General features: G+C 48.0%; 1 protein-coding gene across 1 annotated transcript in view; it reads right to left on the bottom strand.

Moving 5' to 3' along the window:
• CRTAC1 (cartilage acidic protein 1) overlaps positions 1 to 21,996 on the bottom strand; it is a 193,157-nt gene that overhangs the window by 79,936 nt on the left and 91,225 nt on the right. Inside the window, exon 3 of the mRNA XM_006880047.1 lies at positions 1,178 to 1,374. Coding sequence (XP_006880109.1) covers positions 1,178 to 1,374 — 197 coding nt within the window. The remainder of the gene's footprint in view (positions 1 to 1,177; positions 1,375 to 21,996) is intronic.

Genomic DNA, 21,996 nt, shown 5'->3' with positions numbered 1-21,996 from the left:
CTCACATACTTGAGCCCATTGCGTCAAAATACTTAGTTGAGTATCTTCCTCTCTTTTGCCTAGAGCTGGTCAGGGGCTTAAATGAGGTCATTAGTTTAAAGTCCTTAGCTAAGACCTGACACAGAATAGGTGCTATTTAAATATTTGATGTTACTATTATATACTTTGGGCATGTTGTTAGAAGGGGCCAGTCCTTGGAGAAGGACATTAAGCTTGGAAAGGTGGAGGGTCAGAGTAAGAGAGGAAAATCTTTGACAAGAAGGACTGACACATGACCAGAGCAATGAGCTCAAGTGTGTCGGAGATGAAGGGGATGGCACGGGATAGGGCAGGGCAGGTGTCGGATCTGCCGCTCACTGGGTCTCTGTGAATTGCAATCCTCTTGATGGCATGTAACCACAACAATTGTTTGCATAATCTAGCACTTTGAGAACCCTTTCTCTCAGCCCTTCTGAGCATGCAGAGCCTTGCTACTCAAAGCATGGCCCCTGAAGCAGCATCCTAGTATCATGACAGTTGGGGAGCCTGTTGGAAATGCAGGCTCTTGGGCCGTCTCATCAAACTGCTAGGTGACTCCTGGGCACGTAACAGTTTGAGAAGTACTGGACCATGAAAGAATGATGAACCCAAGGTCTGTCTTCTTTGAAGATGTACCCCAGCCTCTCACCCCGGGTGTGGGTGGAGCAGGTGCTCAGAAGGACTCTGTGGAATGAATGAATGAGCTCAGCTCCGGAGTCTGAATGACATCCTGGCAGTGTGGGGGCTGCTGGAGGATTCCAGTGGGTTTTGGAAAGGCGTCCCTGGAAGAAGCATGAAAGGTGATTCTAAGGGTTCTGGTGGTGACTCAGGTGGTGCAGGAGGAAGGGGATGAAGAGGAGAGGAGAGGCTGGGAGGACCATGCGCAGGCAAAGGGGACAGAGTCCAAGGGGAGCATTGGGCTTCTCTATGTCCTTCCTCTCCAGGCTCAGAGTCTGGGAGATCAGCGCTGCAAACATCATGCACCGGGCGAAGAAGGGGTTCATCTGCTGGGGCTCAGGGAGGTTCGCAGGCAGCAGGGGACCCTCCAGGGGAAGCAGTGCAGTAGTCTGAGCCAGGCCCAGGGCGCCCCGACACTGCACCCCTCCCTGAGGGAAGGAAGGAACAAAGCAGGGGTGGAGGCACGAGGCCCCATCCTTACCCGAGAAGGCATTGTTGGTGTTGAGGAAGTAGATCTCCTCTCGGCCATCCCCGTCAATGTCGCAGGCTGTGACCCCGATGGCGTTCCCCTGCCGGTCTCGAAGTGCATAGTAGGGGGAGCTGCGCTCATCCACTGCGATGTTCACCAGCCGCTTCTGGGCCTTGTCATACTTCAGAACCAGGTTGGGGCCATTGTACCTGGAAGAGGAAGGCAGAGGGGTTTTGGGGAAGCATGGCTGGGACCAACCCTGGTTCCAATCAGCTGAGTCCTCCTGCACATCCTAGGACATGTCAGCCCAGGGCGACCCTGGGGACCAGTCTTGCCTCAAGGAGTCCTGAGAATGAAGGTCAACTGGGCCCATATGACACACAACATAAGGAGCAGGTTGGTGAAGGGGAGGGGTAGCATCCAGGGACAGCCCCCTTACATAGATTTCATTGAAAATAAACAAAATTCACCCTCACTTATTCTTTTCCCATTTTGATGGGAAAGGCAGTTTGCCTTTTAATGATACTTAATGTATTTTAATGATAATTTAATACTAGCAAGAGAGTGTTATTATGAACCTGTTTTACAGATGAAGTAACTGATGAAGTTTACAAAGGAAACAGGTACAGAGAGGTTAAGTGCCCTAACCAAGGTCATAGTAGTAAGTATCAAGTGCTGGGACTTGAACTCATGCTCTTTCCACTATTCCAAGAGACAAGCATTAAGAAACCCTGGAGGAGCAGAAACCTTAGTTGTTGAGGTTTGGAAAACCAGAAAGGCTGATAGAAAATCTCAGTATTTAACTGGTAGGTATGAAATTCGGATCTCAGGTAGGGGAACAAGAATGTATGTATCCAGGTATTAAAGTGGGCCTACTAATTTTCTTTGCCTCTTCTTTCTAAGAAGATTTAAAGACAAATGTGCTTACCAATCTTTGTTACCACCACCCTTCCCGTCTCTCAAAGCCACAAAAGCCCCTCACTTCTCTGAAGCCCTGGGCCCTCTTGTCTCGGGAGCTCTGTGTCTGCTGTTCCCTTTGCTCAGAATGCTTTTCCTCCAGACAGGCACATGGCTCACTTCTTCTGCTTCCAGCCCCCGTTCAATCATTCCTTCTCAGTGAGGCACTCTGGGACCCCACTCCCCAAATCGCCAACTGCCATTACCCCACTTCCCACATGTTTGCCAGTTTGTCATACTGTGGTGGCTTCCATGTTGCAGTGATATGGGAAGCTGCGTCACAGGTATTTAAACCCCATCCATGAAGGACACGTTTCAGAGGAACATTCGGACTAAGACAAAAGGCCTGATGATCTACTTCCAAAAAGTAGCCCTGAAAACCCTATGATTCATCAAAGAATAATGTCTGTTACAGTGCTGGAAGAAAAGGGGCTCTGGGGTGGAACTTGTGAGGGGTTGCGCCTCTCCAAGATTTCAAACACAACCGTAGCTCCGAGGGGCAAAGATGTACCCTCTTTTCTTGTGTGATTTACAGCCTTGGAAAGCTAAAGGAGAGTCAGCTGTGAGTTGGTTCTGAGTCAATGTCAATGAGTGAGTGCTGGAAGACGAGGCTCCTAGGTTGGGAGCCATTTAAAATACACAGTGTCAACCTGAACTTGAGCAGGTCAACGATCATAAGGATAGCGCAGACGGGACAGTGTCTTGTGCTACTGTGCATGGGTCACCATGACTCAGAGCTGACAGATGGCAATTAACAGCACTACCATCACCCTTTACGCCTTTCCCAGCACTCCTGCATTCAAATCTCTTGCTCACTACCTACTCCTTGTTTGCTTGATCCCCTAGTAATGCCAGCTCCACAAGGGCAGAATCTTTTATATATTCTCTTCCCCAATGCCTAGAACAGAGCCCCCACCTGAGGTGCTCAGTAAATATTTGCTGAATGACTGAGTGAATCATGGCTCCATGATCATGTCTGTGTCACATGGGGGTTAGGTTTCTCTCATCATCTTTTCCACCCTGAGGACCCCAACAGGAAAGTCATATGCCCAAGGTTACCCCCTCACAGCACAGCCCGAGGGTCTGAAGGTCTCCCTCCTGGCCAGAATCCACCAGCCAGGGTTTCTAAGGAACCCAGCCAAACTCTCCTCCATTGAGTCTCTGGCTTGCTTACCTGGATTTGAGTATCTCTATTGAAGTTCCAAGGCTGGCCTCTAGGGGGCACAGCTGAGGACATTCAAGGAAGCAGGAAAGAACTCTCCAAGGTCCTTGAGAAAAATAACTTTGTGCTTCCCTGAAAGAGATCCAACTTGGCCCTCTCTTTTGTCATCAAGATGTAGAGCTAGTGACGTGTAGGGGATGCTGAGCCACTGGCTGGGTGCCTCCTGGCACCCAGAGTGTGTGAAAGGGAAGATAGGTGATCACTGGGGCTGAGTCAGCTGCCCAGTGATAGAAGGTCACACGTTGGCAAAGAGCATCCGAGGGCTGCATGTTGAGGGCATGACATGACCTATGGAGACCTGTCCCGGCAACAGAGACAGAAGACCTGGGTTCCAGCGTTGTCAGCAACTGGCTCCAGTCCTCGGGGACAAGAAGTGCCTCTGAGTGCCCAGTACCAGTCCTGACATCCTCCAGGTCTTCCATTTGCTGCCCTCATGAATGCCCTAAAAGATGCGCTCTGAACCCTGTATTTGTACAGTGCATTACCACATTCAATACATTCTCTCATTTGAGCCAGACATAATTCCAGAGAGGTTATTGCTGTGTACCATCAAATTGGAACTGACCCACAGCTGATCCTCCAGCAAGTTTTCAGACAAAGTAAACCACATGGGTTGAGATTCCCCATCTTTCTCCTGTGGAGCAGCTGATAGATTCAAACTGCATACCTTTGCACTGGCAGCTCAATTCCTTACCATTAAGCCACCAGAATTCCTTGCCACAAAGCCATTTGCATTGCAGGTTCACAGGCACACAGTTGTTTTTTTTTACAGTTTTATAACTTTATTTGACAATCAGCTATTAGTTTTCATCCACATTGACGGTCTGTAGATTTTTGAAAGTGGTTACAGGTACATAGGTAACCAGTGTACACAGCTTGTTTGGGGAATCTTCATCCTCATTACGTTTTCCGGACAACCGTACACGGATGTGGTATGGGACATTCCTTATTCCTTTGGCACACAGTTTGAATCCACCAGTTGCTCCGTGGGAGAGAGATGGGCAGTCTCCTCCTGTGTGATTTACTGGCTCTGAATACTCGCTGGAGGGTCAGTTCCAACTCACCAGTACTTAACAACAAGCCATCAGAACTCCCTAGAAAGAAGGGAGGTAAGGTACACAAGGTCAGAGACAACGTGAGCTCTCCAAGGTCACACAGTTTAGAAGTGGTGTTCTGAGTCTCAAACTCTGCACAGCCCACAGGGAGTTATCCTGCTAATTCTAAGGCCACACCTCTCTGGTGGGCTGCATCCACCACTGGCTCTGTGAGAGACTGACGAGCAATCTCCTTCCATGTGATTTATAGCCTTCAAAAAAAAAGGTACTGGAGGGTCAGCTGTGAGTTGGTCCCACCGTGAGAGCAATGAGAGAGGGACAAAGAGAACTGTGGCTTTAGGGTTCAAACTCTGTACCCTTCCCTTACAGCCTAGGATGACAACCATGTTTTAGTACTATGCATTCATTTGCATCAGCCTCTTCCAATGCAGCAACTGTAAGAAATGTCTGAAAACGTCATTTTCAGCTAACAACCCTGCATGTCTACCACACTTTACAGTTTATAAAGCATTTTTTCATCTTTAGCCTCATTTGTTTTGGCTCTGCCAGAGTTGATTTTTGTGATATGGGGCTGGGCACTTCCCTTCCCTAGCTACTATTTCTCCCCTGTAACTAGATTTCAGGGTTATAAGTAGATGGATAAAGTGTGGTCAGGGGGCAGGACTCTGGGCCCTCCCCTGTTCAGTTTCAACCACAGAATGCTTACGCTGATCTATTTTAATGCACTCCATTCAGTAAAATGTTTGCACAAGGGATTCCAGCGCCAACGTTTAAAGGCCACTGAACTAGCAGTTTCATAAGGATCTATCTCTCTGGGTCCAGATCTGATTCTGACCCTATGAGATGGACAAAGCAGGGTTCCCCTCCCCATGACCATTGCTAAAGAACTACCACGTAATGTCTCACACTGGCACCCCCTTCTGCCCATTAGAACTCCTGGATTACCCCTGCAGCAGGCTCCCGGGAAAAGGTGAAGGATGGTTTCCTTATGTCTTTAACGCCTGGTCCTTTCACTCTGAACCACCTACCTGGACACCTGGAACTTACAAAGCAGTGCCTATAAGGCCTCATGTGGCTGGCCCTGGAGTCTTAAAGACTTTAGGTCGTCTCTGCTTTTAAGGATTGGGGCATGCTAGCTCCAGGACCCTCCTAAGGTGATAATGGAGTGGAGTTCTCAGGTTGGTAAAATTCTTCAGTGACCTCAGGCTTACCCGGGAGTCTGAGATGACAGTGCCACAGACAAGAAGTGTAATCACCAGCTTCTAGCTCCGAGCTCTTACAGCCATGGTACCAGGACAGGGGAGAGGGCCAGGGGTCAGTGTACAGGGTTGCCCCACTCCCATCTACCTCACCACCGTATAAAGCGTTTACAGGGCTGATCTCACACCTTCCCCCAGCATAACCAGCCTTATCTCTGTGGAGCTAGGGTCTCTGTTGGACTCCTCACCACCCCCTGCCTAGACCTAACCCTTCTGGGCTTCTGGGACTTTGCTCAGCTGCAGTCACCCCCATCCCATGCGGCAAGTTCTTCCCACCTGCAATCTCTGCCTATTAACCACCCTCCTGTCCACCCACAAAGCCTGCCCTGACCACGGTCGGATGTGACCTTCTCCCTGGACACTCACAGCTCTCTGCGCCTCTCTTCCTCCCATTGAGAGCAGAGTTGTTTGTGTTCCCAGTGTCACTTCCCCTTTTGAAACATAGGCTTCTTGAGCATCTGGAAGCGTGCGGATGCATCTTCATATCTGCTATGCCTGCAGCAATGCTTGACATAGAGTTGGTTCTCAACAAATATCTTGCATTTATCCCCAGTGTAAGAATGAGGGAGTGAGAAAAAGAATGAAAGAATAAGGGGGGGAGTAATGTTGTTATTAGTTGCTGTGAATCAGTTCCAATTCACAGCAACCTCATGTGCAATGTAACAAAACATCTGTGTCACCTTCTTGATCATCAGTATGTTCAAGTTCATTGTCATGGCCACTGGAGTACCTACATAGTGCCTTCCACTCTTGGGAGCTCACCTTCCAGTATTATACTGCACAGTATTCTGTGAGTCATTAGGTTTTTAGAGGCTAATTTTTGGAAGTACACACATACATACATACATATCACGAGGCTTTTCAGCTTTTCTTTCCTTTCTGTATTAGAATAGAAGCCCCACCGAAACCTGTCTATCATGAGTGACCCTGCTAGTATATGAAATATCAGTGGCATAGCTTCCAGTATCATAGTAAGACCAAAGCTACCATCGAATGACAAACTGATAGAGGAGTGAAGGAACCCTGGAGAACGTTAAGGCAACACTCACCATGTAAGTACTAGTCTCCTATTCTATGCACTTTCTGTCCATCATCTCTCTGCATCCTAAGAATGTGGATCTTAGTAACATGTCCAGTTTACATATGAGGAGACTGAGGTACAGAGAGGCTAGCGGACTTGTCCATGCCACTCTGTGACTTCTGGGTTTAATCCCACTCACAAAGGGTGCTGGGTGTGAGGTCCACAGTTAGACTTCTCCTCTTTAAGACACCTGCTAGAAATTGCTGAGGCCACTGGCAAGTCTGCCTGAGAGATATTGTTGAAGACACATGGAAGGCTGCCACGCATGCCAGCTACTTTTCATCAGGGTCAGCCAGGGTGGGTGCCATCTACCAGTACATGACTACTGTGGACAGGAAGGCGGACGTAGGGTTAGGGGATGGAGAGCAGACTAGTTGGGTGAACCCACTGGCTCTTTATTTTCTGGCTTGTTGCTTAATTCTTTCTTTCTTTTTTTGCTTAATTCTTTCAAGTTTCTGTTTCCTCATCAGTAACTTGGGTAGCTACATACCTCACAGGATGATTGTGAGAATTAAGTGACAGAGTGTCCTTGGAAAACTGTGAAGAGTTACACAATTATAAGGCCTCACCACTATTATTTTTTTTTAAAAACAACAAACCTCAATGCACTGAGGTAAATTTCTTACTTCCTAAAGATCATTTTTGACAGTTTCCAAGCACATTCTTTTATTTTTCACCCTGTACTCCAAGTCCTCCCATGACCTCTTGTCCTCTGTGGGTACAGCCCTGTGTCTTCCTTTTGTAACCACACTTCTTAGAGTTGCCTTCACAAGGTGCCTCCAGGTTCTCCCCACCCTCTTCCCCACCCCATCTACCTTCTGTTCCAGCCACCAGTGGTTTTCAAGTGGTCACGCCGTGGGACACCCTTTGTGTTGCCATCTCCCTCGATCAGTTGCGTTTGGCAAAGATTTTTGTTCCCTGTTTGTGGCCCTTAGGAAGCCACTATCCTGAGTTTCCCCTCTCGTTCCCACTTCTTGTCCTCTCTCCAACTTCCCCCTCCTCTCCTAGCCTTCCTAATGCTGGATCCCCTGGACCCAGGTCCGGGTCTTCCTCTCATCCCTTTTTTACTAGGAGATAATAACCATCACTGACAACTCCAAATTTATATCTCCAACTCAAATCCCCAGCTGAGCTCAGACCCATATATCTGACTGCCTCCCTGACATCTCCCCTTGCACATCCCGCCGTCATCTCAGGTGGACTATGTCTGAAATGGAACCATCGATTGCTTGGCCACTCCCTAACAGGCACCCCCACGCCAACGCTGGCAACAGGCAGGCATCCTTCTCATTTCCACATCTAATTTATCAGCCAACCCCATCATTTCTAACTTTGAAAATACTTCAAATCTTTTTCTCCTTTCTTCCTCGACTTCACACCATCCCTGGAGAGCCTCTTTCTTGTTTTCCTGCTTGCCGCCCTCCAACCTCACCCCCTAAACGGTAGCCAGAGTCATCTTTCTAATGCAGAACTCAGTCTGCGACACTCTACTGCCCCAAATCCTTCAGTGCTTTCTCTTTGTGCCAGAACGAAACCCAGACCCCTTATCATCTCTTCTTGGACTTTCTACCCCATCCCAGCCACTGAGTGAAAGACACCAGCTGACGTCACGTGGAGCAGGGACAGCCTAGCTGAACCTGCCCAAATTCCTGACCCACAGAATTGTGGAAGAGAAGAATTTTTTTTTAAAGTCACTAACTTCCTGGAGGAAGAAGTAGATAAGGATGATGCATCATTTCAGACTTCAAGAGAAGAGGCATTTCTCCCTGGAAACTATGAGAAAGAATTAGTCATAAATCAGTGGAATTCTCCAGGAGAGCTATTTGAATTCACAGAAGCAGGTCCCTCAGGGGAGACCTGTATCTAGTTGGGTCAGTACTTGGATCTCTGAACATCTGAGGGCCTGCTGTGAAGTCTGGTGGTTGGAAAAGCAAGTGGGAATTCAGGGTTCCAGAAGCTCTTCACTTCCTCCTCCTCTTTTCTTCTTCCCTTTTGCAGTCACGTCTAAATGCTTGAAACGTTGAAGGCAGGAGGCCGAGCAGAGATGACTTCTTTGGAAAAATGGGCAATGTTCTTTCCCCTTCTTACATATTTAATCCTCCAAAACCACTGATATTAGAGAAGACCAGAAAACATGGAAAGGTATTCAACCAGAAGAGCAATAGTTTGTGTCCCAGAACAGGGTTTATCTAGAGACCAGATACTAGTTTAAAAAAAAATGCTTTGGTCAGTCAGGAAAGGGTTCTGGGCCTGATAAGAAATCTAGGGCGGGAGACTTCAACACCAAACCCAACTCCCTGCCATTTGATGCATTTTCATCCACAGAGACCTTCTTCCACCAAATTTCCGGGGAGCTGTAATTCTTTACAGGAGGAGACTAACCACCCACCGTTCTGCCTCAGGGCAGTTAGGAATCTCTGTCCTGTTAGTTAGAAGAGAGTTCTGATGCCCTAGTGATAAGAAGCAGCACTGCAATCCCAAAGGCATGTGGTTTGAATCCACCAGTTGTTCAGTAGAAAAAGGCTGGAGAGTCTCCTCCTGTGTGATTTACTGCCTCTGAAAACCCACAGGAGGGGTCAGCTATGGGTCGGCTCTGACTCAATGGCACATAACAACAACAACAATCCCAAAGAGGCATAAACAATATACAGTTAGGAAGGGCATCCATGGGCTGGAAGTCAGACCAGATTTGGTACTGAGTTAGGAGCTGACTGTTGTTGCTATGTGCCATCAAGTCAGAACCAAACCATAACTGACCCTCCAGGGGGTTTTCAGAGACAGTAAATTGCACAGGAGGAAACTGCCTATCTTTTCCTCCACAGAGCAGTCAGTGGATTAGAACTGTGAGCCTTTGGGTTGGCAGTATAGCTCCTTACCACTAATTCATCAGACCTCCCTAATAGCTTACTGAGGAGAAGAAAATTCCACATAAAGAGTGTTCTATTTGAGAAGGTAACTTTAGGCTGAAGGAAAAAACCCCTTCTGTCCTAAGGGGAGGAGAGTTTTCAAGAAAAGGCTGTTTGGTACCAAAAGGTCAGAAAAATCTGCAATGATGACTATCTGTGTTCTGTAGAAACTCCATGCAGACTGATTGATTTATGCCTTGTGCTAAAAAAGATCTGTGCTCAGCATGTGCTCTGTGCCCTTCGAATTTCTTATGTTTTGATGAGCACAGAAGCACCCAGAAGGCAGAGACGATCATATGCAGCTCTATTTCTCACCACGTCTAGGAGAATGTCAGGGAAGAGCAGGTGCTCAGTCTTGTCGGCTGATGCTGATGGTGATGATGATGATGACGGTATAGATGGTGATGATGATGAAGACCAGGACTCCCATTTATCAAGGCAAGTTTATCTCAGGAGAAAGAGGAAGAGATTCTGTGAACTGTCAGGGGAGGGATTCAGATGACAGATGGAGGCTGTGTTAATCAGGCCTCTTTGGTTGAAAGTGACAAACATTCAACCTGAACTAGTGGAAGGAGTTTATTGACTCACATGTTCAAACTTGGCAGGAACAGCAAGGGGACAAGTGGGCCATAAGGATGACTGGACCCAGGGCGATATATCGGGGAGTTGCCAGGACTTTGCTTCTCCTTCTCTTCCTTCTTCTCTCTGCTTAGTTCTCATACATCATCCTTTTTCACAAGACTTGGGGAAGCACTCAGTCTCTTATCTCAGCTTCGGGACCAGAAAGATGCTGTCTTTCCTCAGCCCAATGTGGAAAACGCTAGGGAAGGACATTGATTGGTTTAGCTGGGTCATGTGTCCATCTCTGGAAGCAGGAGCTGGCAGCCAATGAATGACAGCCTTCAACCTAATACAATGTTGAGTGAGAGCAGCGTCTCCGGAGCCCCACATTTTCAGGAACAGACATGCCAAGAAGGATGAAGAATGAGCCTCTGGATAGACAGTGGCTCATCTGGGCCTGGGCTTTCGGAAGGCAGCCTCACCAGGGCCTAGTGATGGAAAGCAGTGCTTCTCTGGCACCGTGAAGTCCCTGTGTCCTCCAGACACAGCTCAAGGGCTCCTTACTCTATTCACAGAGAGGTAAACACAGGAAAGTGGGACGACTGTTTGACTCAGTGTGTTCTGGAAATGAGACTGGTTCTTGGCCTTCTGTCTGCTCCTATGGCCTGTGTTCCAGATAGCAGAGCCGGGCTGCAGGGAACCAGGCAGCACTGAGGGTTGGCAGCAAGGCCAGTATCGGGTGTGAGGGACAAGAGTTGAGCTCCAATCCGCTCTGTTATCAACTTGCTGTGGATTCAGGCAAATCACTTAACTGCTTGGCCACAAAATATTTTAAATCTCTGCTGAAACTCTTTCCTCCAGGCTATTGGTCTGCTTTTTCTGTCTCATATTTAGTTGAGGAAGGGGATAAATTCAGGAGTGGTATGGGGGGAGGGGCAACGATGCCAGTTTAAAGACTAAGTGTACCTGATCAAGTCATGCATCAATTGCTTCCTATGCATCTGAAAGCTGGACAATGAGTCAGGATGACAGAAGAAGAATCGATACCTTTGAATTGTGGTGCTAGGGGAGAAAGTACCAAATATCCCATGGACTGCCAAAAGAATAAAGAAATCTATCTTGGAGGAAGTGCAACCAGGCTGCTCCTTAGAGGCAAGGATGGAGAAACTTGGTCTCACAGACTTTGGGCATGATGTCAGGAGGGACTAGTCCATGGGGGAAAAAGAAACTTATTCTGGGAAGTGTGCAGGGTCAGAGGAAGAGCGGAAGATCCTCAACCAATGGCTTGACAGTGACTGTGACAATGGACTTGAACCTATCAGAGATGGTGAGGATAGTGCAGGATGAGGCGGGTTCAGATCTGTCGTTCAGAGGGTTGTCATGAGTCACAGTCAACTAGACAGCACCTAACAACAACGGCATGGCGGGGCAGGGAGCCAAGTGGGTGCTTCACTCTTCTTTAAAGGTAAAAACCATCCATCCAAACAAATCATCCACCCAATAGTTCACGCCACCCTTCTGGATGTGACTTCTAGGTCAGAAACACTGCAAGGGACTGTGATGGATGGCTTTATTGACACACAACAGAGTTCCTCTGCTCAGAGAACCCCCAGTCTTGCAAGGCAAGTGAGGCACAGCCCTGAGTCCCAGAGGAGGGAGAGGTCACTTCTGGCTTCATGAAGAAGGTGTGTTTGATCTCCAACTTGAAGGATGGATAGGATTTTAATAGGAGATGAATTGGCTGGGCGTTTACAAAAGAAATAGCGTGAGGTGAGAAGCAGCAGATCAGGAATGGAAAGACATGTTTGAGAAACAGCAGGTACAGTCGCTGGCTAAGGCAGCTGTCTGCTGTGGAAAATAGTGGCAGAGGTGGAGAAGGCGAGGGCGGGTGAGGTGTGCGGAAGATGAGTCTGGATTGTATCGGGTAGGCTGTGGGGAGCCACTGCGAGATCCTGAGCAGAGTGCACAATTATATCAAAGGACTGTCGTAGCGAAAGCCACCAGGTGCTGCGTGCATGGAGGGCTGGCGAGGGGAGAGAATTGCAATAAGAGTGCCGAGTAATGAAATTTGGGTTCCATGAGAGTCCCTTGAATTATTTTCAAAGAACTTTCTTCTATCTGAGCTAACCCGAACAGGGTTCTGTTTCTTGCAAGCAAAGAGCTCCTTGTGCACAAAGAAAAGTGCAATAATCCAGCAAGGGTTAACAGAGAGTGCTGGTAGTCCCTAGAGAGTTATGCTGCTAACCTGAAGACCACAACTCTCTGCCGGTTCAAATCCGCCAGCGGCTCTGAGGGAGAGAGATGGACCATCTCCTGTGTGTGATTTACCGCCTTCGAAAATCGTGAGAAGATCAGCTATGTGTCTGTTGCAAATCAACGACAATGAGTTTTGCGTTTTGAAGGGTTAGCAAGACAGGAGTGTCCAAGAGTGTGGTTTTCAGGCAAGCTGAGAATGATTCTTTAGAAAGTTAAATATATGACTCAAACAATATGACTCAACAGTGACATTCCTAGATATATATCCCAAAGAACTGAAAATAAGGACTCAAACAAACATTTGTACACAAACGTTCATAGCAGAATGCTGACAAAAACAAATGGTGGAAGCAACCCAAATACCCATTCATGGACGAATAAATAAGTAAAACGCGGTATAGACAAACAAAAGAATATTATTCAGCCATTAAGAGAGGCGGAGATCCCATACACGCTACAACACGGATAAACCTTGAGGATATTATGCTAAGTGAAAGGCAGACACAAAAGGACACGAGATATCCAAGATAAACAAATGTATAAGCACAAAATTACATTACTGGTTGCCAGGAGCTGGGTGATGAGGGAAATGGGAATAACTGCTCGGTGGGTTTTATTTTGGGGCAATGAAAACTCTTTAGAAACAGAAACAGAAAGAGGTGGTGGGGGTACAACATTGTGAACGGTTTACTGTAAAGTGTTTTATTTTGTGTTATGTGAATTTCCTCTCAGTTAAGCAAGCAAACCATCAAACTGAAGGCCAAGGACTGGGGAAAAGCAAATAGCAACTGGGAAGCCACAGATGACCTTCAGGGAAGCTGTTCCTTTAGGGAAAGGTGAGGAGGATGGGGGTACATGGGTTCTGTCGGAGGGAGCAGTGTTGAGGTCAAACAGGGCTCAGAAATGCCTAGAATGTTGGTCACCCGCCTAGGGGAAGTGAGGGTTCAGTGAGCACACATTTGGGCAAGAGGAAAAGGCCAGAGAGACACAGTGGAGTCCAGGTGTACCTGGGCACGGCGAGGAGGAAGAAGGGGCAAAGTCTGAAGTGATGGCAGGTGGGTGAGCGCTGCAATGCAATAAGGGAAGAGGAAAAGGGGCTCGAATGGGCCAGAAGGAAGTAAGCAGCGAAGAGCCACGGCTGGGAAGATGATGCCCAGGGAGCCTGGTCTTCTTAGGAGGTGAGGTTCTCAGCTGGGTGTGGAAGTGATGGGGTAAGGATGAAGAAGAGGAAAGAAGGTCAAATAGCAACTGAGAGGCCTGCTGACACGGTTACCATGGTAAATGAGATGTGTAAGGTCAGTGACCACAGACAGGACGACTGTGGGGATGGTGAGATGCTGAGGGTAGTGGTGGGGCAGGGGTCAGTCTCTGCAGAGAAAACAGGCTGGGTTCCAAAAGTGGAGGAATCCGAGCAGGTGGGCGGAGTCCATGGGGTGGAGGGAGACCTTTAAGCATTGGCCTGCATCTTCAGGGAAGCACGCTCAGGGCGGGGCAGATGAGCAACATCAGCAGAAACCTGGGGCAGCCCTGCTGGGTCTTAGGATCTGGCAGTGGAACTGCCTGCCCTCCGCCTGGACCTGGAGTAGGAAGATAAAGGGTGGGACGTGGTAGAGCTCAGTGGTGAGTGCTCGGCTCCGGAGTTCAATCGCCTGAGGGAGGATCACTGCTCTCTAAGCTCTGGTTGTGTGGGCTCTTGAACACACCTGCCACCCTACGCAAGCTTCTGTTTTCTTCTTATGTAAAATGAAGATGCTGATGTCTGATCTCCGGCCAGTAGCTGGGCTGAGGATTGAGATTATACCTGTAAAACCATTAACGCAATGCTCGACCCAGAGCAAACACTCAATAAACTCTAGTTAGTCTGTCTGTCTTCTTTCCCATTATACTCTCGGTGCCTGACACGTAATGGGGACTCAATAAATATTTTTGAAAGAGTGAGTTATTATTATTATTACCTGGGTAGCCTTGATCGTGAGGGGCGAGCATGAGCTCCCCTGAGTGCAGAACTATATATTTATTCTTCTCTCCTTTTTCACAATGTTTGGGAAAGGCAGCTGTTTATCGACACTGGCTGGAATTCAGTTTCTTTATCTATAAAGTGGGGCTAATAGTATTTGCTCTACTTCAAGGTCAAGTGAAGGAATATACGTAAACCATGACACAGCTGTGGGCCTTACATACAGGTGCATGTACACACACACAAACACACCATCTATATAGTCTACTGTCTGTAGTAGAAGCAGCCAACCAGCTTCCTGGGGGAGCCCTAACTCTTCCTCTCAATTCAACAGGCGCTGAGTGATAAGCCCACTCAGAAGCTGGGATATCACATTCAATGGCGGTGATGGGAAATTTGTGAAGGGTCTGGTCATCCATGGTTTTCTCCAGCAGGGAGGAAGTTCAAGCCAGGGCCACTGATGCGGGCAGGAAACTCCTGTAAATCAGTCAGGCCTGATAGCTGGGCTGGCTGGACAAGCAAGAAGGCAAAGGTCACAGGCCCTGGTGAGGGGCAGAGAGCAAGGGTCCACAAGACATCGCTGTCAAAAGGAGAGCTGTCATGTGAAGAAGGTAAGAATGATGTGGCCTCTGGCTGGTCAGAGCTGAGAGGAGCAGAGATTGTCATCTTCACACTACAAAGAGCCCATCCTATCTGCAAAAGAGAGGAAGACCTTCAACCAAATGGATAGACAGAGTGACTGCTGCAGTGGGCTCTAGTGTGTCAGGAAGTATGAGGATGACACAGGACAGGACCAGATAGATCTATTGTCAAGGTTTACTATGGACCATATTTAACTTGATGACATCTAAAAACACCACCACCACCACCACCAACATATAATAATGTAATTTTTTTCTTAAATATGCTAAAATTTTGGTTTGACTTTTCTTTTAACTCATTAATTGTTTGACAGAATTCAGATAGTCAAGTAATTGTGATATTTGTTTTTCCTTTGTATTAGAAATTTTGATAATGGAATAAATTATAACCTAAACAGAAAGGGGAAAAAAGAGCCCATCCTTCTAAATCTTGCATTCTGCCAACCTGGAATTCTGGGCTAGCACCCGAGAGCTGGTTCTGACTCACCGAGACCCCCATGAATGGCAGAACAAAACTCTGCTGGACCCAGTGCCACCCTCATCAACTCTGCTGTGCTTATGCCCGCTGCCGTGATCGACCTATCTCATTGAGAGTCTTCCTATTTTTTGACGACTCTCCACTTTTCCAAGCATGGGGTCCTTCTCCAGGGACTGGAATTAGCTTGGGATTTCCAATACAAGCTAGTGGGAGCTCCTGCACCTGGCAGGACATACATACATGCTACACTCTGTGGTCCTGACGGCTTTTCTTGTCTGTATCTCCACACGTCGCCCCCTAAACACCACGGTTGTGCCATTCTGCCTGCTGGGCTTGACCCTCTCTTCACCCTGCCCAGCCCAGCCCAGTGGGAAAAATCAAGTTCTCTCTAGTTCTTCCTCTCATGCTGCAGCTAATGGGGATATGCCTGGCTGTGTCTTGAGAAATAATGATTGGAGGAAGCGGCAAAAGCCTTCTAGTTGCTATGGAGTGTTAACTGATGAATTAGATTCTTCATTTTGATTTGAAGGAAATAGTCCTAGAAGAGACTCTTGCTCTGGGAAAAAATATCTAGCTGCCAACTACTAAAGGTGTTCCGAGGGCTCCTGGTTGCCAAGCTGGCTTCGATTCCCTTAGCTATTCTTTAACACTAATCAGAACCTGGCAATCAAAGGAAACGCACATTAACATTTAGGGATGGAAAATGTATGTTAAGTATTAGTGAGAAAGCATCAAAGAGACCAAGATGTTTATTTCTTTAAAGTGCCTATTGTAGAAAAAAAAATAACTACTTGACTGGCAATTAAAAGAAAAGGTCATTTTCATGATGAATAAAAGGTGGTAGTACAAGTTGTCAGGTGCAGACAAGTCGCTCCAACTCTTGGAGAACTTATTTATAACCAAACAGTGCCCAGGCCCGTGCCATCTTCACAACCGTGGATATGAGCGAGCCCACTGTTACAGCTGTTAATAAGTACAAGATGCATGACTATAATCTATGACATTGGGTAGAGCAGGCGTTTTACGGTTTCATCCATCCATCCATCAAAGCCTCGTTGAGGTTGGTGCGTCTGACTGCAGGAAAAGAACAGCTCTGGTCCTCGAAGTGCGGGGTGGGGACAGCAGCTTCACATGACTTTGGAGCACACGAGAAAATGCAAAGTCTCGGGCTCATCCCAGATTCATGAATCAGAAGCTGCCTTTTAACAAGATACGCGGGTGATTCATGAGCGCATCTGAGCTAGAGAAGCCTGGAAACAACGAGGACTGTCGTCAGGGGCCCCTGGCTCTGCCTTAGAGGCCCTGCAGGCAGCAGAGGGGGCTCTCAAGGTTTGACCCACGGGAGCTGAGCGGCTAAGCCAAAGGCCATGCCTCTCTGGTGGCCCCAGTGCACCAATGGGTCCAAGGAAGAAAGAGGGGCAATCTCCTCACAGGTGGTCTGCAGCCTTGGAAACCCACCAGAGAGTCAGCTATGAGCTGGTTCTGACAAGAGCCGTCAGTGAATGACAGATGAACAGCTGAAGGAAACCAGCCGGCTCCAGCGCCATCCGCACGATCTCTGCTCTGCTCACCGTCACTGTCACAGCCGCTTTGTCAATCTATTTTGTTGAAGGTCTTCCTTTTGTTGTAGATTGTCTACTAAGCCTGATATCCACCTCTAAGTACTGGCTCTTCCTGATAAAATGCCCAAAGTACATGAGATGAAGTCTCGTCATTCCTACTTCTAATGATCACTCCGACTGCACCACCTAGACCTCAAGAATCAGACTCTCTAGACAGCATCAAGGAATCAGCATTTTAAACAAACTCCTACGTGGTTTTTATGTTTACCACAATGTGAGGCTCAGCCCTCTTCCTTCCACCCTTGTGAAGATTCATCAGAGGCCAGCTGACACGCTGTGTTCTGAGCCCAGTTTGAAAGGACAGGGATGAATCTTGTCTTTGCCAGTTAGGGATTTATAACAACATCGCTACAGTTGAATGTAGAGAACCAGCTGTGGGATAAATACCTAGAAGGATCTTAGTGACTAATTCATAATGCATTCGCGTCTCCCTTCCACGTTTGTGAATATACATGTTCCCTGAGGGTGGAGAAGAACAAACACTCTGTCCTCCCTGTTTGACTCTGGAGCAGAGCAGACTCCCACTCCAAGGAGCCACTCGATCGTTTGAGCTGCTGGGTGGAGCCCACCCCAAGGCTCACACACTCCAACAGACAGGAAATCAGAGATTGATTTTACTCGCCTCTTCCTAAAAACCACCCTCTTCCTCCTGAAGGCCACTGCCCCTTCCCAGGGCCAGCAAGGCCATCCCCCAGCAGCTCTGCCCAAGCCTCATTCCCCACATGCGGGTCAGGAACAGGGTCAGCTGGAGTCTGGGCATCAGCAAGTGCTGAATCCTTTGGGCAACGTGAGCTTTCTTCTCCTCCTTTTGATGTCTGCATTCGATTCCTCTAAAAAGGGGAGACATGCACCATAACACTCTTTTAGAGATAAGAGGAAAGCAGCCAGCATCTTTTGAAATTCAATATATGACAAGGAGAGATAGGGCAACATGAGATAGGGGTCCAGCCGGAGGTCTCCACTGACTCAGAGGCTCGGTGATCAGGAGACCAGCCGGCCCTAGATCCTGAGACTCAAAATACAGAACCAAAATGGAACCAAACTGTCCTTTCAGACCCCTTGACTGTCAGCGCGTGCACTTGCATGGCCGTTACAGATCGCTTCTATTTATTACGTGATCCTCCCAGTGATTCAATAGGAGGCCATTACTTGTTCTTTTCCCTCTTGGGAGAAATGTGGCCCAAGTAATGTGCCCAAGTTACAGAGCTGACAAGAGCAGGGCAGGGCCTTACATTAGTATCTTTTGACCCTAAAGACTAGTTTCTTTTTACCCAACCACAAGTTAAAAGACAAATAAACAAGCAAAAGCAGTGACTGTAGACTGCAACTCAAGATAATCCCATGAGTGTCAGAGAACTGGGGCTGTTAAAGTATTTTCAGTGGCTGACCTCTTGGAAGTAATCACCAAGCCTTTCTTCCGCAGAGCCTCTGAGTGGATTTGAACTTCTAAACCCTTCAGTGAGCAGCTGAGCGAACCACCCACTTGCATTGCTCAGGGACTTCCTACCAACCAAAAGGCCTTATTCCATACCCCACTCCACATTTCTGAAATAACATATTATTTCAACAAGACCAGGGATTCCTTTTAGTAACTCTCTCCCTGAATTATACTAGTGAGCACAGACCTGGCACGGGATACCCCTCGGCAGGGGTGGCGGCCAAAAACAAAAAAAGAGTTACTGCTTCTTTTACTTTGTGGTTCTGGAAATGCTCGAGAGTGGAGCTGAAGACTCAGTGCCAAATGGCTCTCAAGGAGGAATCTCTATGGTGGTGGAGTCACCCTGGGAGGTGTGTCCCTGCGGCTGAAGGACACGGCAGTGCCAGGCTGGACCCCGAGCCACACATGTGCCCTGGTCCCTTTGAGGCAGCGCAGTGCTCACTTGGCTCAGCTCCACGTTCTGGAAGCTTCTAATTACTGAAATAAAATGAAGGAAGTGGAGATGGAGGAAGAGCAGAGTCTCGGAGGAAGTACTGCCCATCTGGAGTGGCCCTCCTGCCCCCCGGCTGGATGTAGATAGTGACAGAGTGAGATGGTGACAGCACAAATAAGGCTCCTGTCCGCACTATCATTAGACTCAAGAGATAAATGCAGACCTGTTGTCAGAAATGACAATCTGGGTATTACGAGTAACTGATGCGATGTGCAGCTTGCTGGAGGCGAGGTTTACGAGGAAAGTGGAAGCGGGAGCAGGAATCCACAGTGACAAAGGGGATCTGCCCATCAGAGGGTCTTGAAAGAATGGCCGTCTGTGTGGGTGAGTCCAGGAGGGAGGCAGGGCCTCTCAAGTGCTGTCCCACGGACTCCAGCACACGCCTTTACCTTCTATAGAGCAGGGACTGTGCCACACTGGTGCAACAGCCCATCTTAGTCCCTGGAAGTTGCATACCGAATCCCACCAAGAGGGCGGTTTGTCACAACAGATGTTTATTCTTTCATGACTTGGGAGGTCAGAAGCCTGAAATCAAGGTGTCAGTAAGACTGTGTTCCCTCTTGAGGCCAGGGGTGCGGGGTGGGGGCAGCAACCTGGTCCTTGCATCTTCCAGCTTCTGGCAGCTGTAGGCATTCCTTGGCTTATGGCCACATCTTCTCAACCTCTGCCTCTGTGTTTACACAGCTTCCTTTCAAAACTCCTCCACCTCTGTCTTTTAAGGATAGACTGACCCACTGCCATCAAGTCAGTTCTGATTCAGAGGGACCCACCACAGGATATTTCTGAGGCTTCCAATCTTCAGGGAAGGAAACTGCCCATCTTTCTTAAGAGAGGCTAGTGGATTCAAACTGCTGACCCCTGGGTGAGCAGTCTAAAACATTACATCCTATGTACCAGGACTTCCTTTTAAAACAATATAAGTGATCATACTTAAGGCCCATCTGTTTACCATAGGACAAACACATCTTCTCAAGATTTTACTTTACCGACTTTCCCGCCCCCCCCCATATAAGATAATATTCATAGGTCTGGAGAGTAAGACAGGGCATAACTTCTGGGGGAACACCATCCAATCCACTACACATCTCTCTGATTAACACTATTTTCCCATAAAAGGTGTTGCTCTCAAGTGCCACCAAGTTTATTTCTACTCACAGTTTCCCAATGTGAGAGAGGAGACCTGCCTCACTGGGTTTTCTAGGCTGCGAACTATATGGATAAAGATTGCAAATCTTTTCCCCATGGAGTCCCTAGATGGGCTCAAGCTGCCAAGAGTTCACAGCCGAGCGCTATCTGAGTTCCTCTAGATGTCCATTAGCATGCAGTGATGATAGCTTGGGGGGGTACTAGGTGCTTTATAAGCTGAGCGCTATCAGGGTTCCTCTAGATGTCCATTAGCAGGCAGTGATGGTAGCTTGGGGGGGTACTAGGTGCTTTAGAAGTGCTTGTTCTATGTGCACAGCAAGTCTATAGGCCACTATTTGCATTCTCATTCACAAAGAAAGGAACAAGTTCTGAAGCCCACAGCCTCTTCAGTCTCATTAGAGGTTTGCAGTCCGTGTTCCATGGAGCCCAATGGTCCCCCAGGAGAGCCACAGGGGTCCCCAGGGGGAGAGAAGTAGGGCTCTGGCCTTAGCTGCCTTCAACCACAATAGTTCCACACTAATCTGTTTTAGGGTATGACATATGGTTTCTGTTGTTGTTCCAAAGGATTGCATTGAGCAAATGAGGCTGGAAAACCACGCCCTGCCCTCCATTGTCTTGCGTTGTTTGGGCAGAAGCCCAGGTCTGGGAGCTTTGTCTCTGGAGCCAGACAAACATTCAGATCGCCACTCCACACTTTACCTAACCTCCCTGAGCACCATGCTTCGTACATGTGCAGTGAGAATAACCCAAGGGTTACATTTATATGAGATCATGAACATAGTGGGAGGCTTAGTGAGTAAGGAGCTGTACTGCCAACCCAAAGGCAGGCAGTTCGAATCCCCCAGCTGCTTCCAGAGAGAAAGATGAGCAATCTCCTCCTGTGCAATTTATAGCCTCTAAAAATATACTGAAGGGTGAGCTGCTGACTGAAAGGCAAGGAACAAGATCAATGAACATACGTTGCTTATAACGTGCCCAATATGGGACGACTATTGTTTTCACTGGGACCTTCGATGGCTTGTGAATTTCTTTACTGATCATCCTCTTGAGGTGTGTATCGAGCATAGTTGGGTCAGGCTGGTTACCTCACTTGGAAGCTTTGGTGGCAAAATCTGGTGGCGAGTTGCGGTGCTAACTCAAAGGCTTTGGGCATCTGGGGGTCTGAACCGACCAGCGGCTCTGCAGGAGAAAGGTGGGCAGTCCCTCCCACTGCAATTTATAACCTCGATTTTACCGCCTTGGAAACTCTCCCGAGGGTCTCTCTGAGTAGGAACTGATGCAACAGAAGCGAGTGAGTGAATGAGAGCTTCTAGAGAAAAGGCATGACGTCAGCTGGGGTCTGTGATGGCCAGCTACTCAGGACCACGACGGTCAACATCAGTGCTCCTCGCTCACGTGGGAGGGCCCGTCATCCATGTGTGGTGACGAATTCAAGGCACCGATCATTGCCTTCCACAGGAGGCTCTGCAGAGACTGTGATGACTACGTGTCCAGGCCGGACCAACAACCTTGCGGTGGGCATGTGACCACGTAAAGCCCTCCAGCAGGTGCCATCTAGGTGGGAAGGTGAAGCTTCCACTCACTGCCAGAGCCCTCGCCTGCCTCTGTGAAGGGTCGACAATCACATCTGCTTTGAGACTTAATGAAACACATGGTTCCAGGAGCAGGTTAATTCAGACCAACCTCTACAATTCACAGTAATTCCCTAGGTTACCAATATCTAACTTAGGGACAGTTTGCATTTGCCCTTTAATGTTAC

The sequence above is a fragment of the Elephantulus edwardii genome, unplaced genomic scaffold (assembly GCF_000299155.1).
Source record: "Elephantulus edwardii isolate Elephantulus edwardi_28Jun2011 unplaced genomic scaffold, EleEdw1.0 scaffold00006, whole genome shotgun sequence".
NCBI lineage: Eukaryota > Metazoa > Chordata > Mammalia > Macroscelidea > Macroscelididae > Elephantulus > Elephantulus edwardii.
The sequence above is the reverse complement of the archived record's forward strand: the minus strand, read 5'-3'. Positions and strand labels throughout refer to the sequence as shown.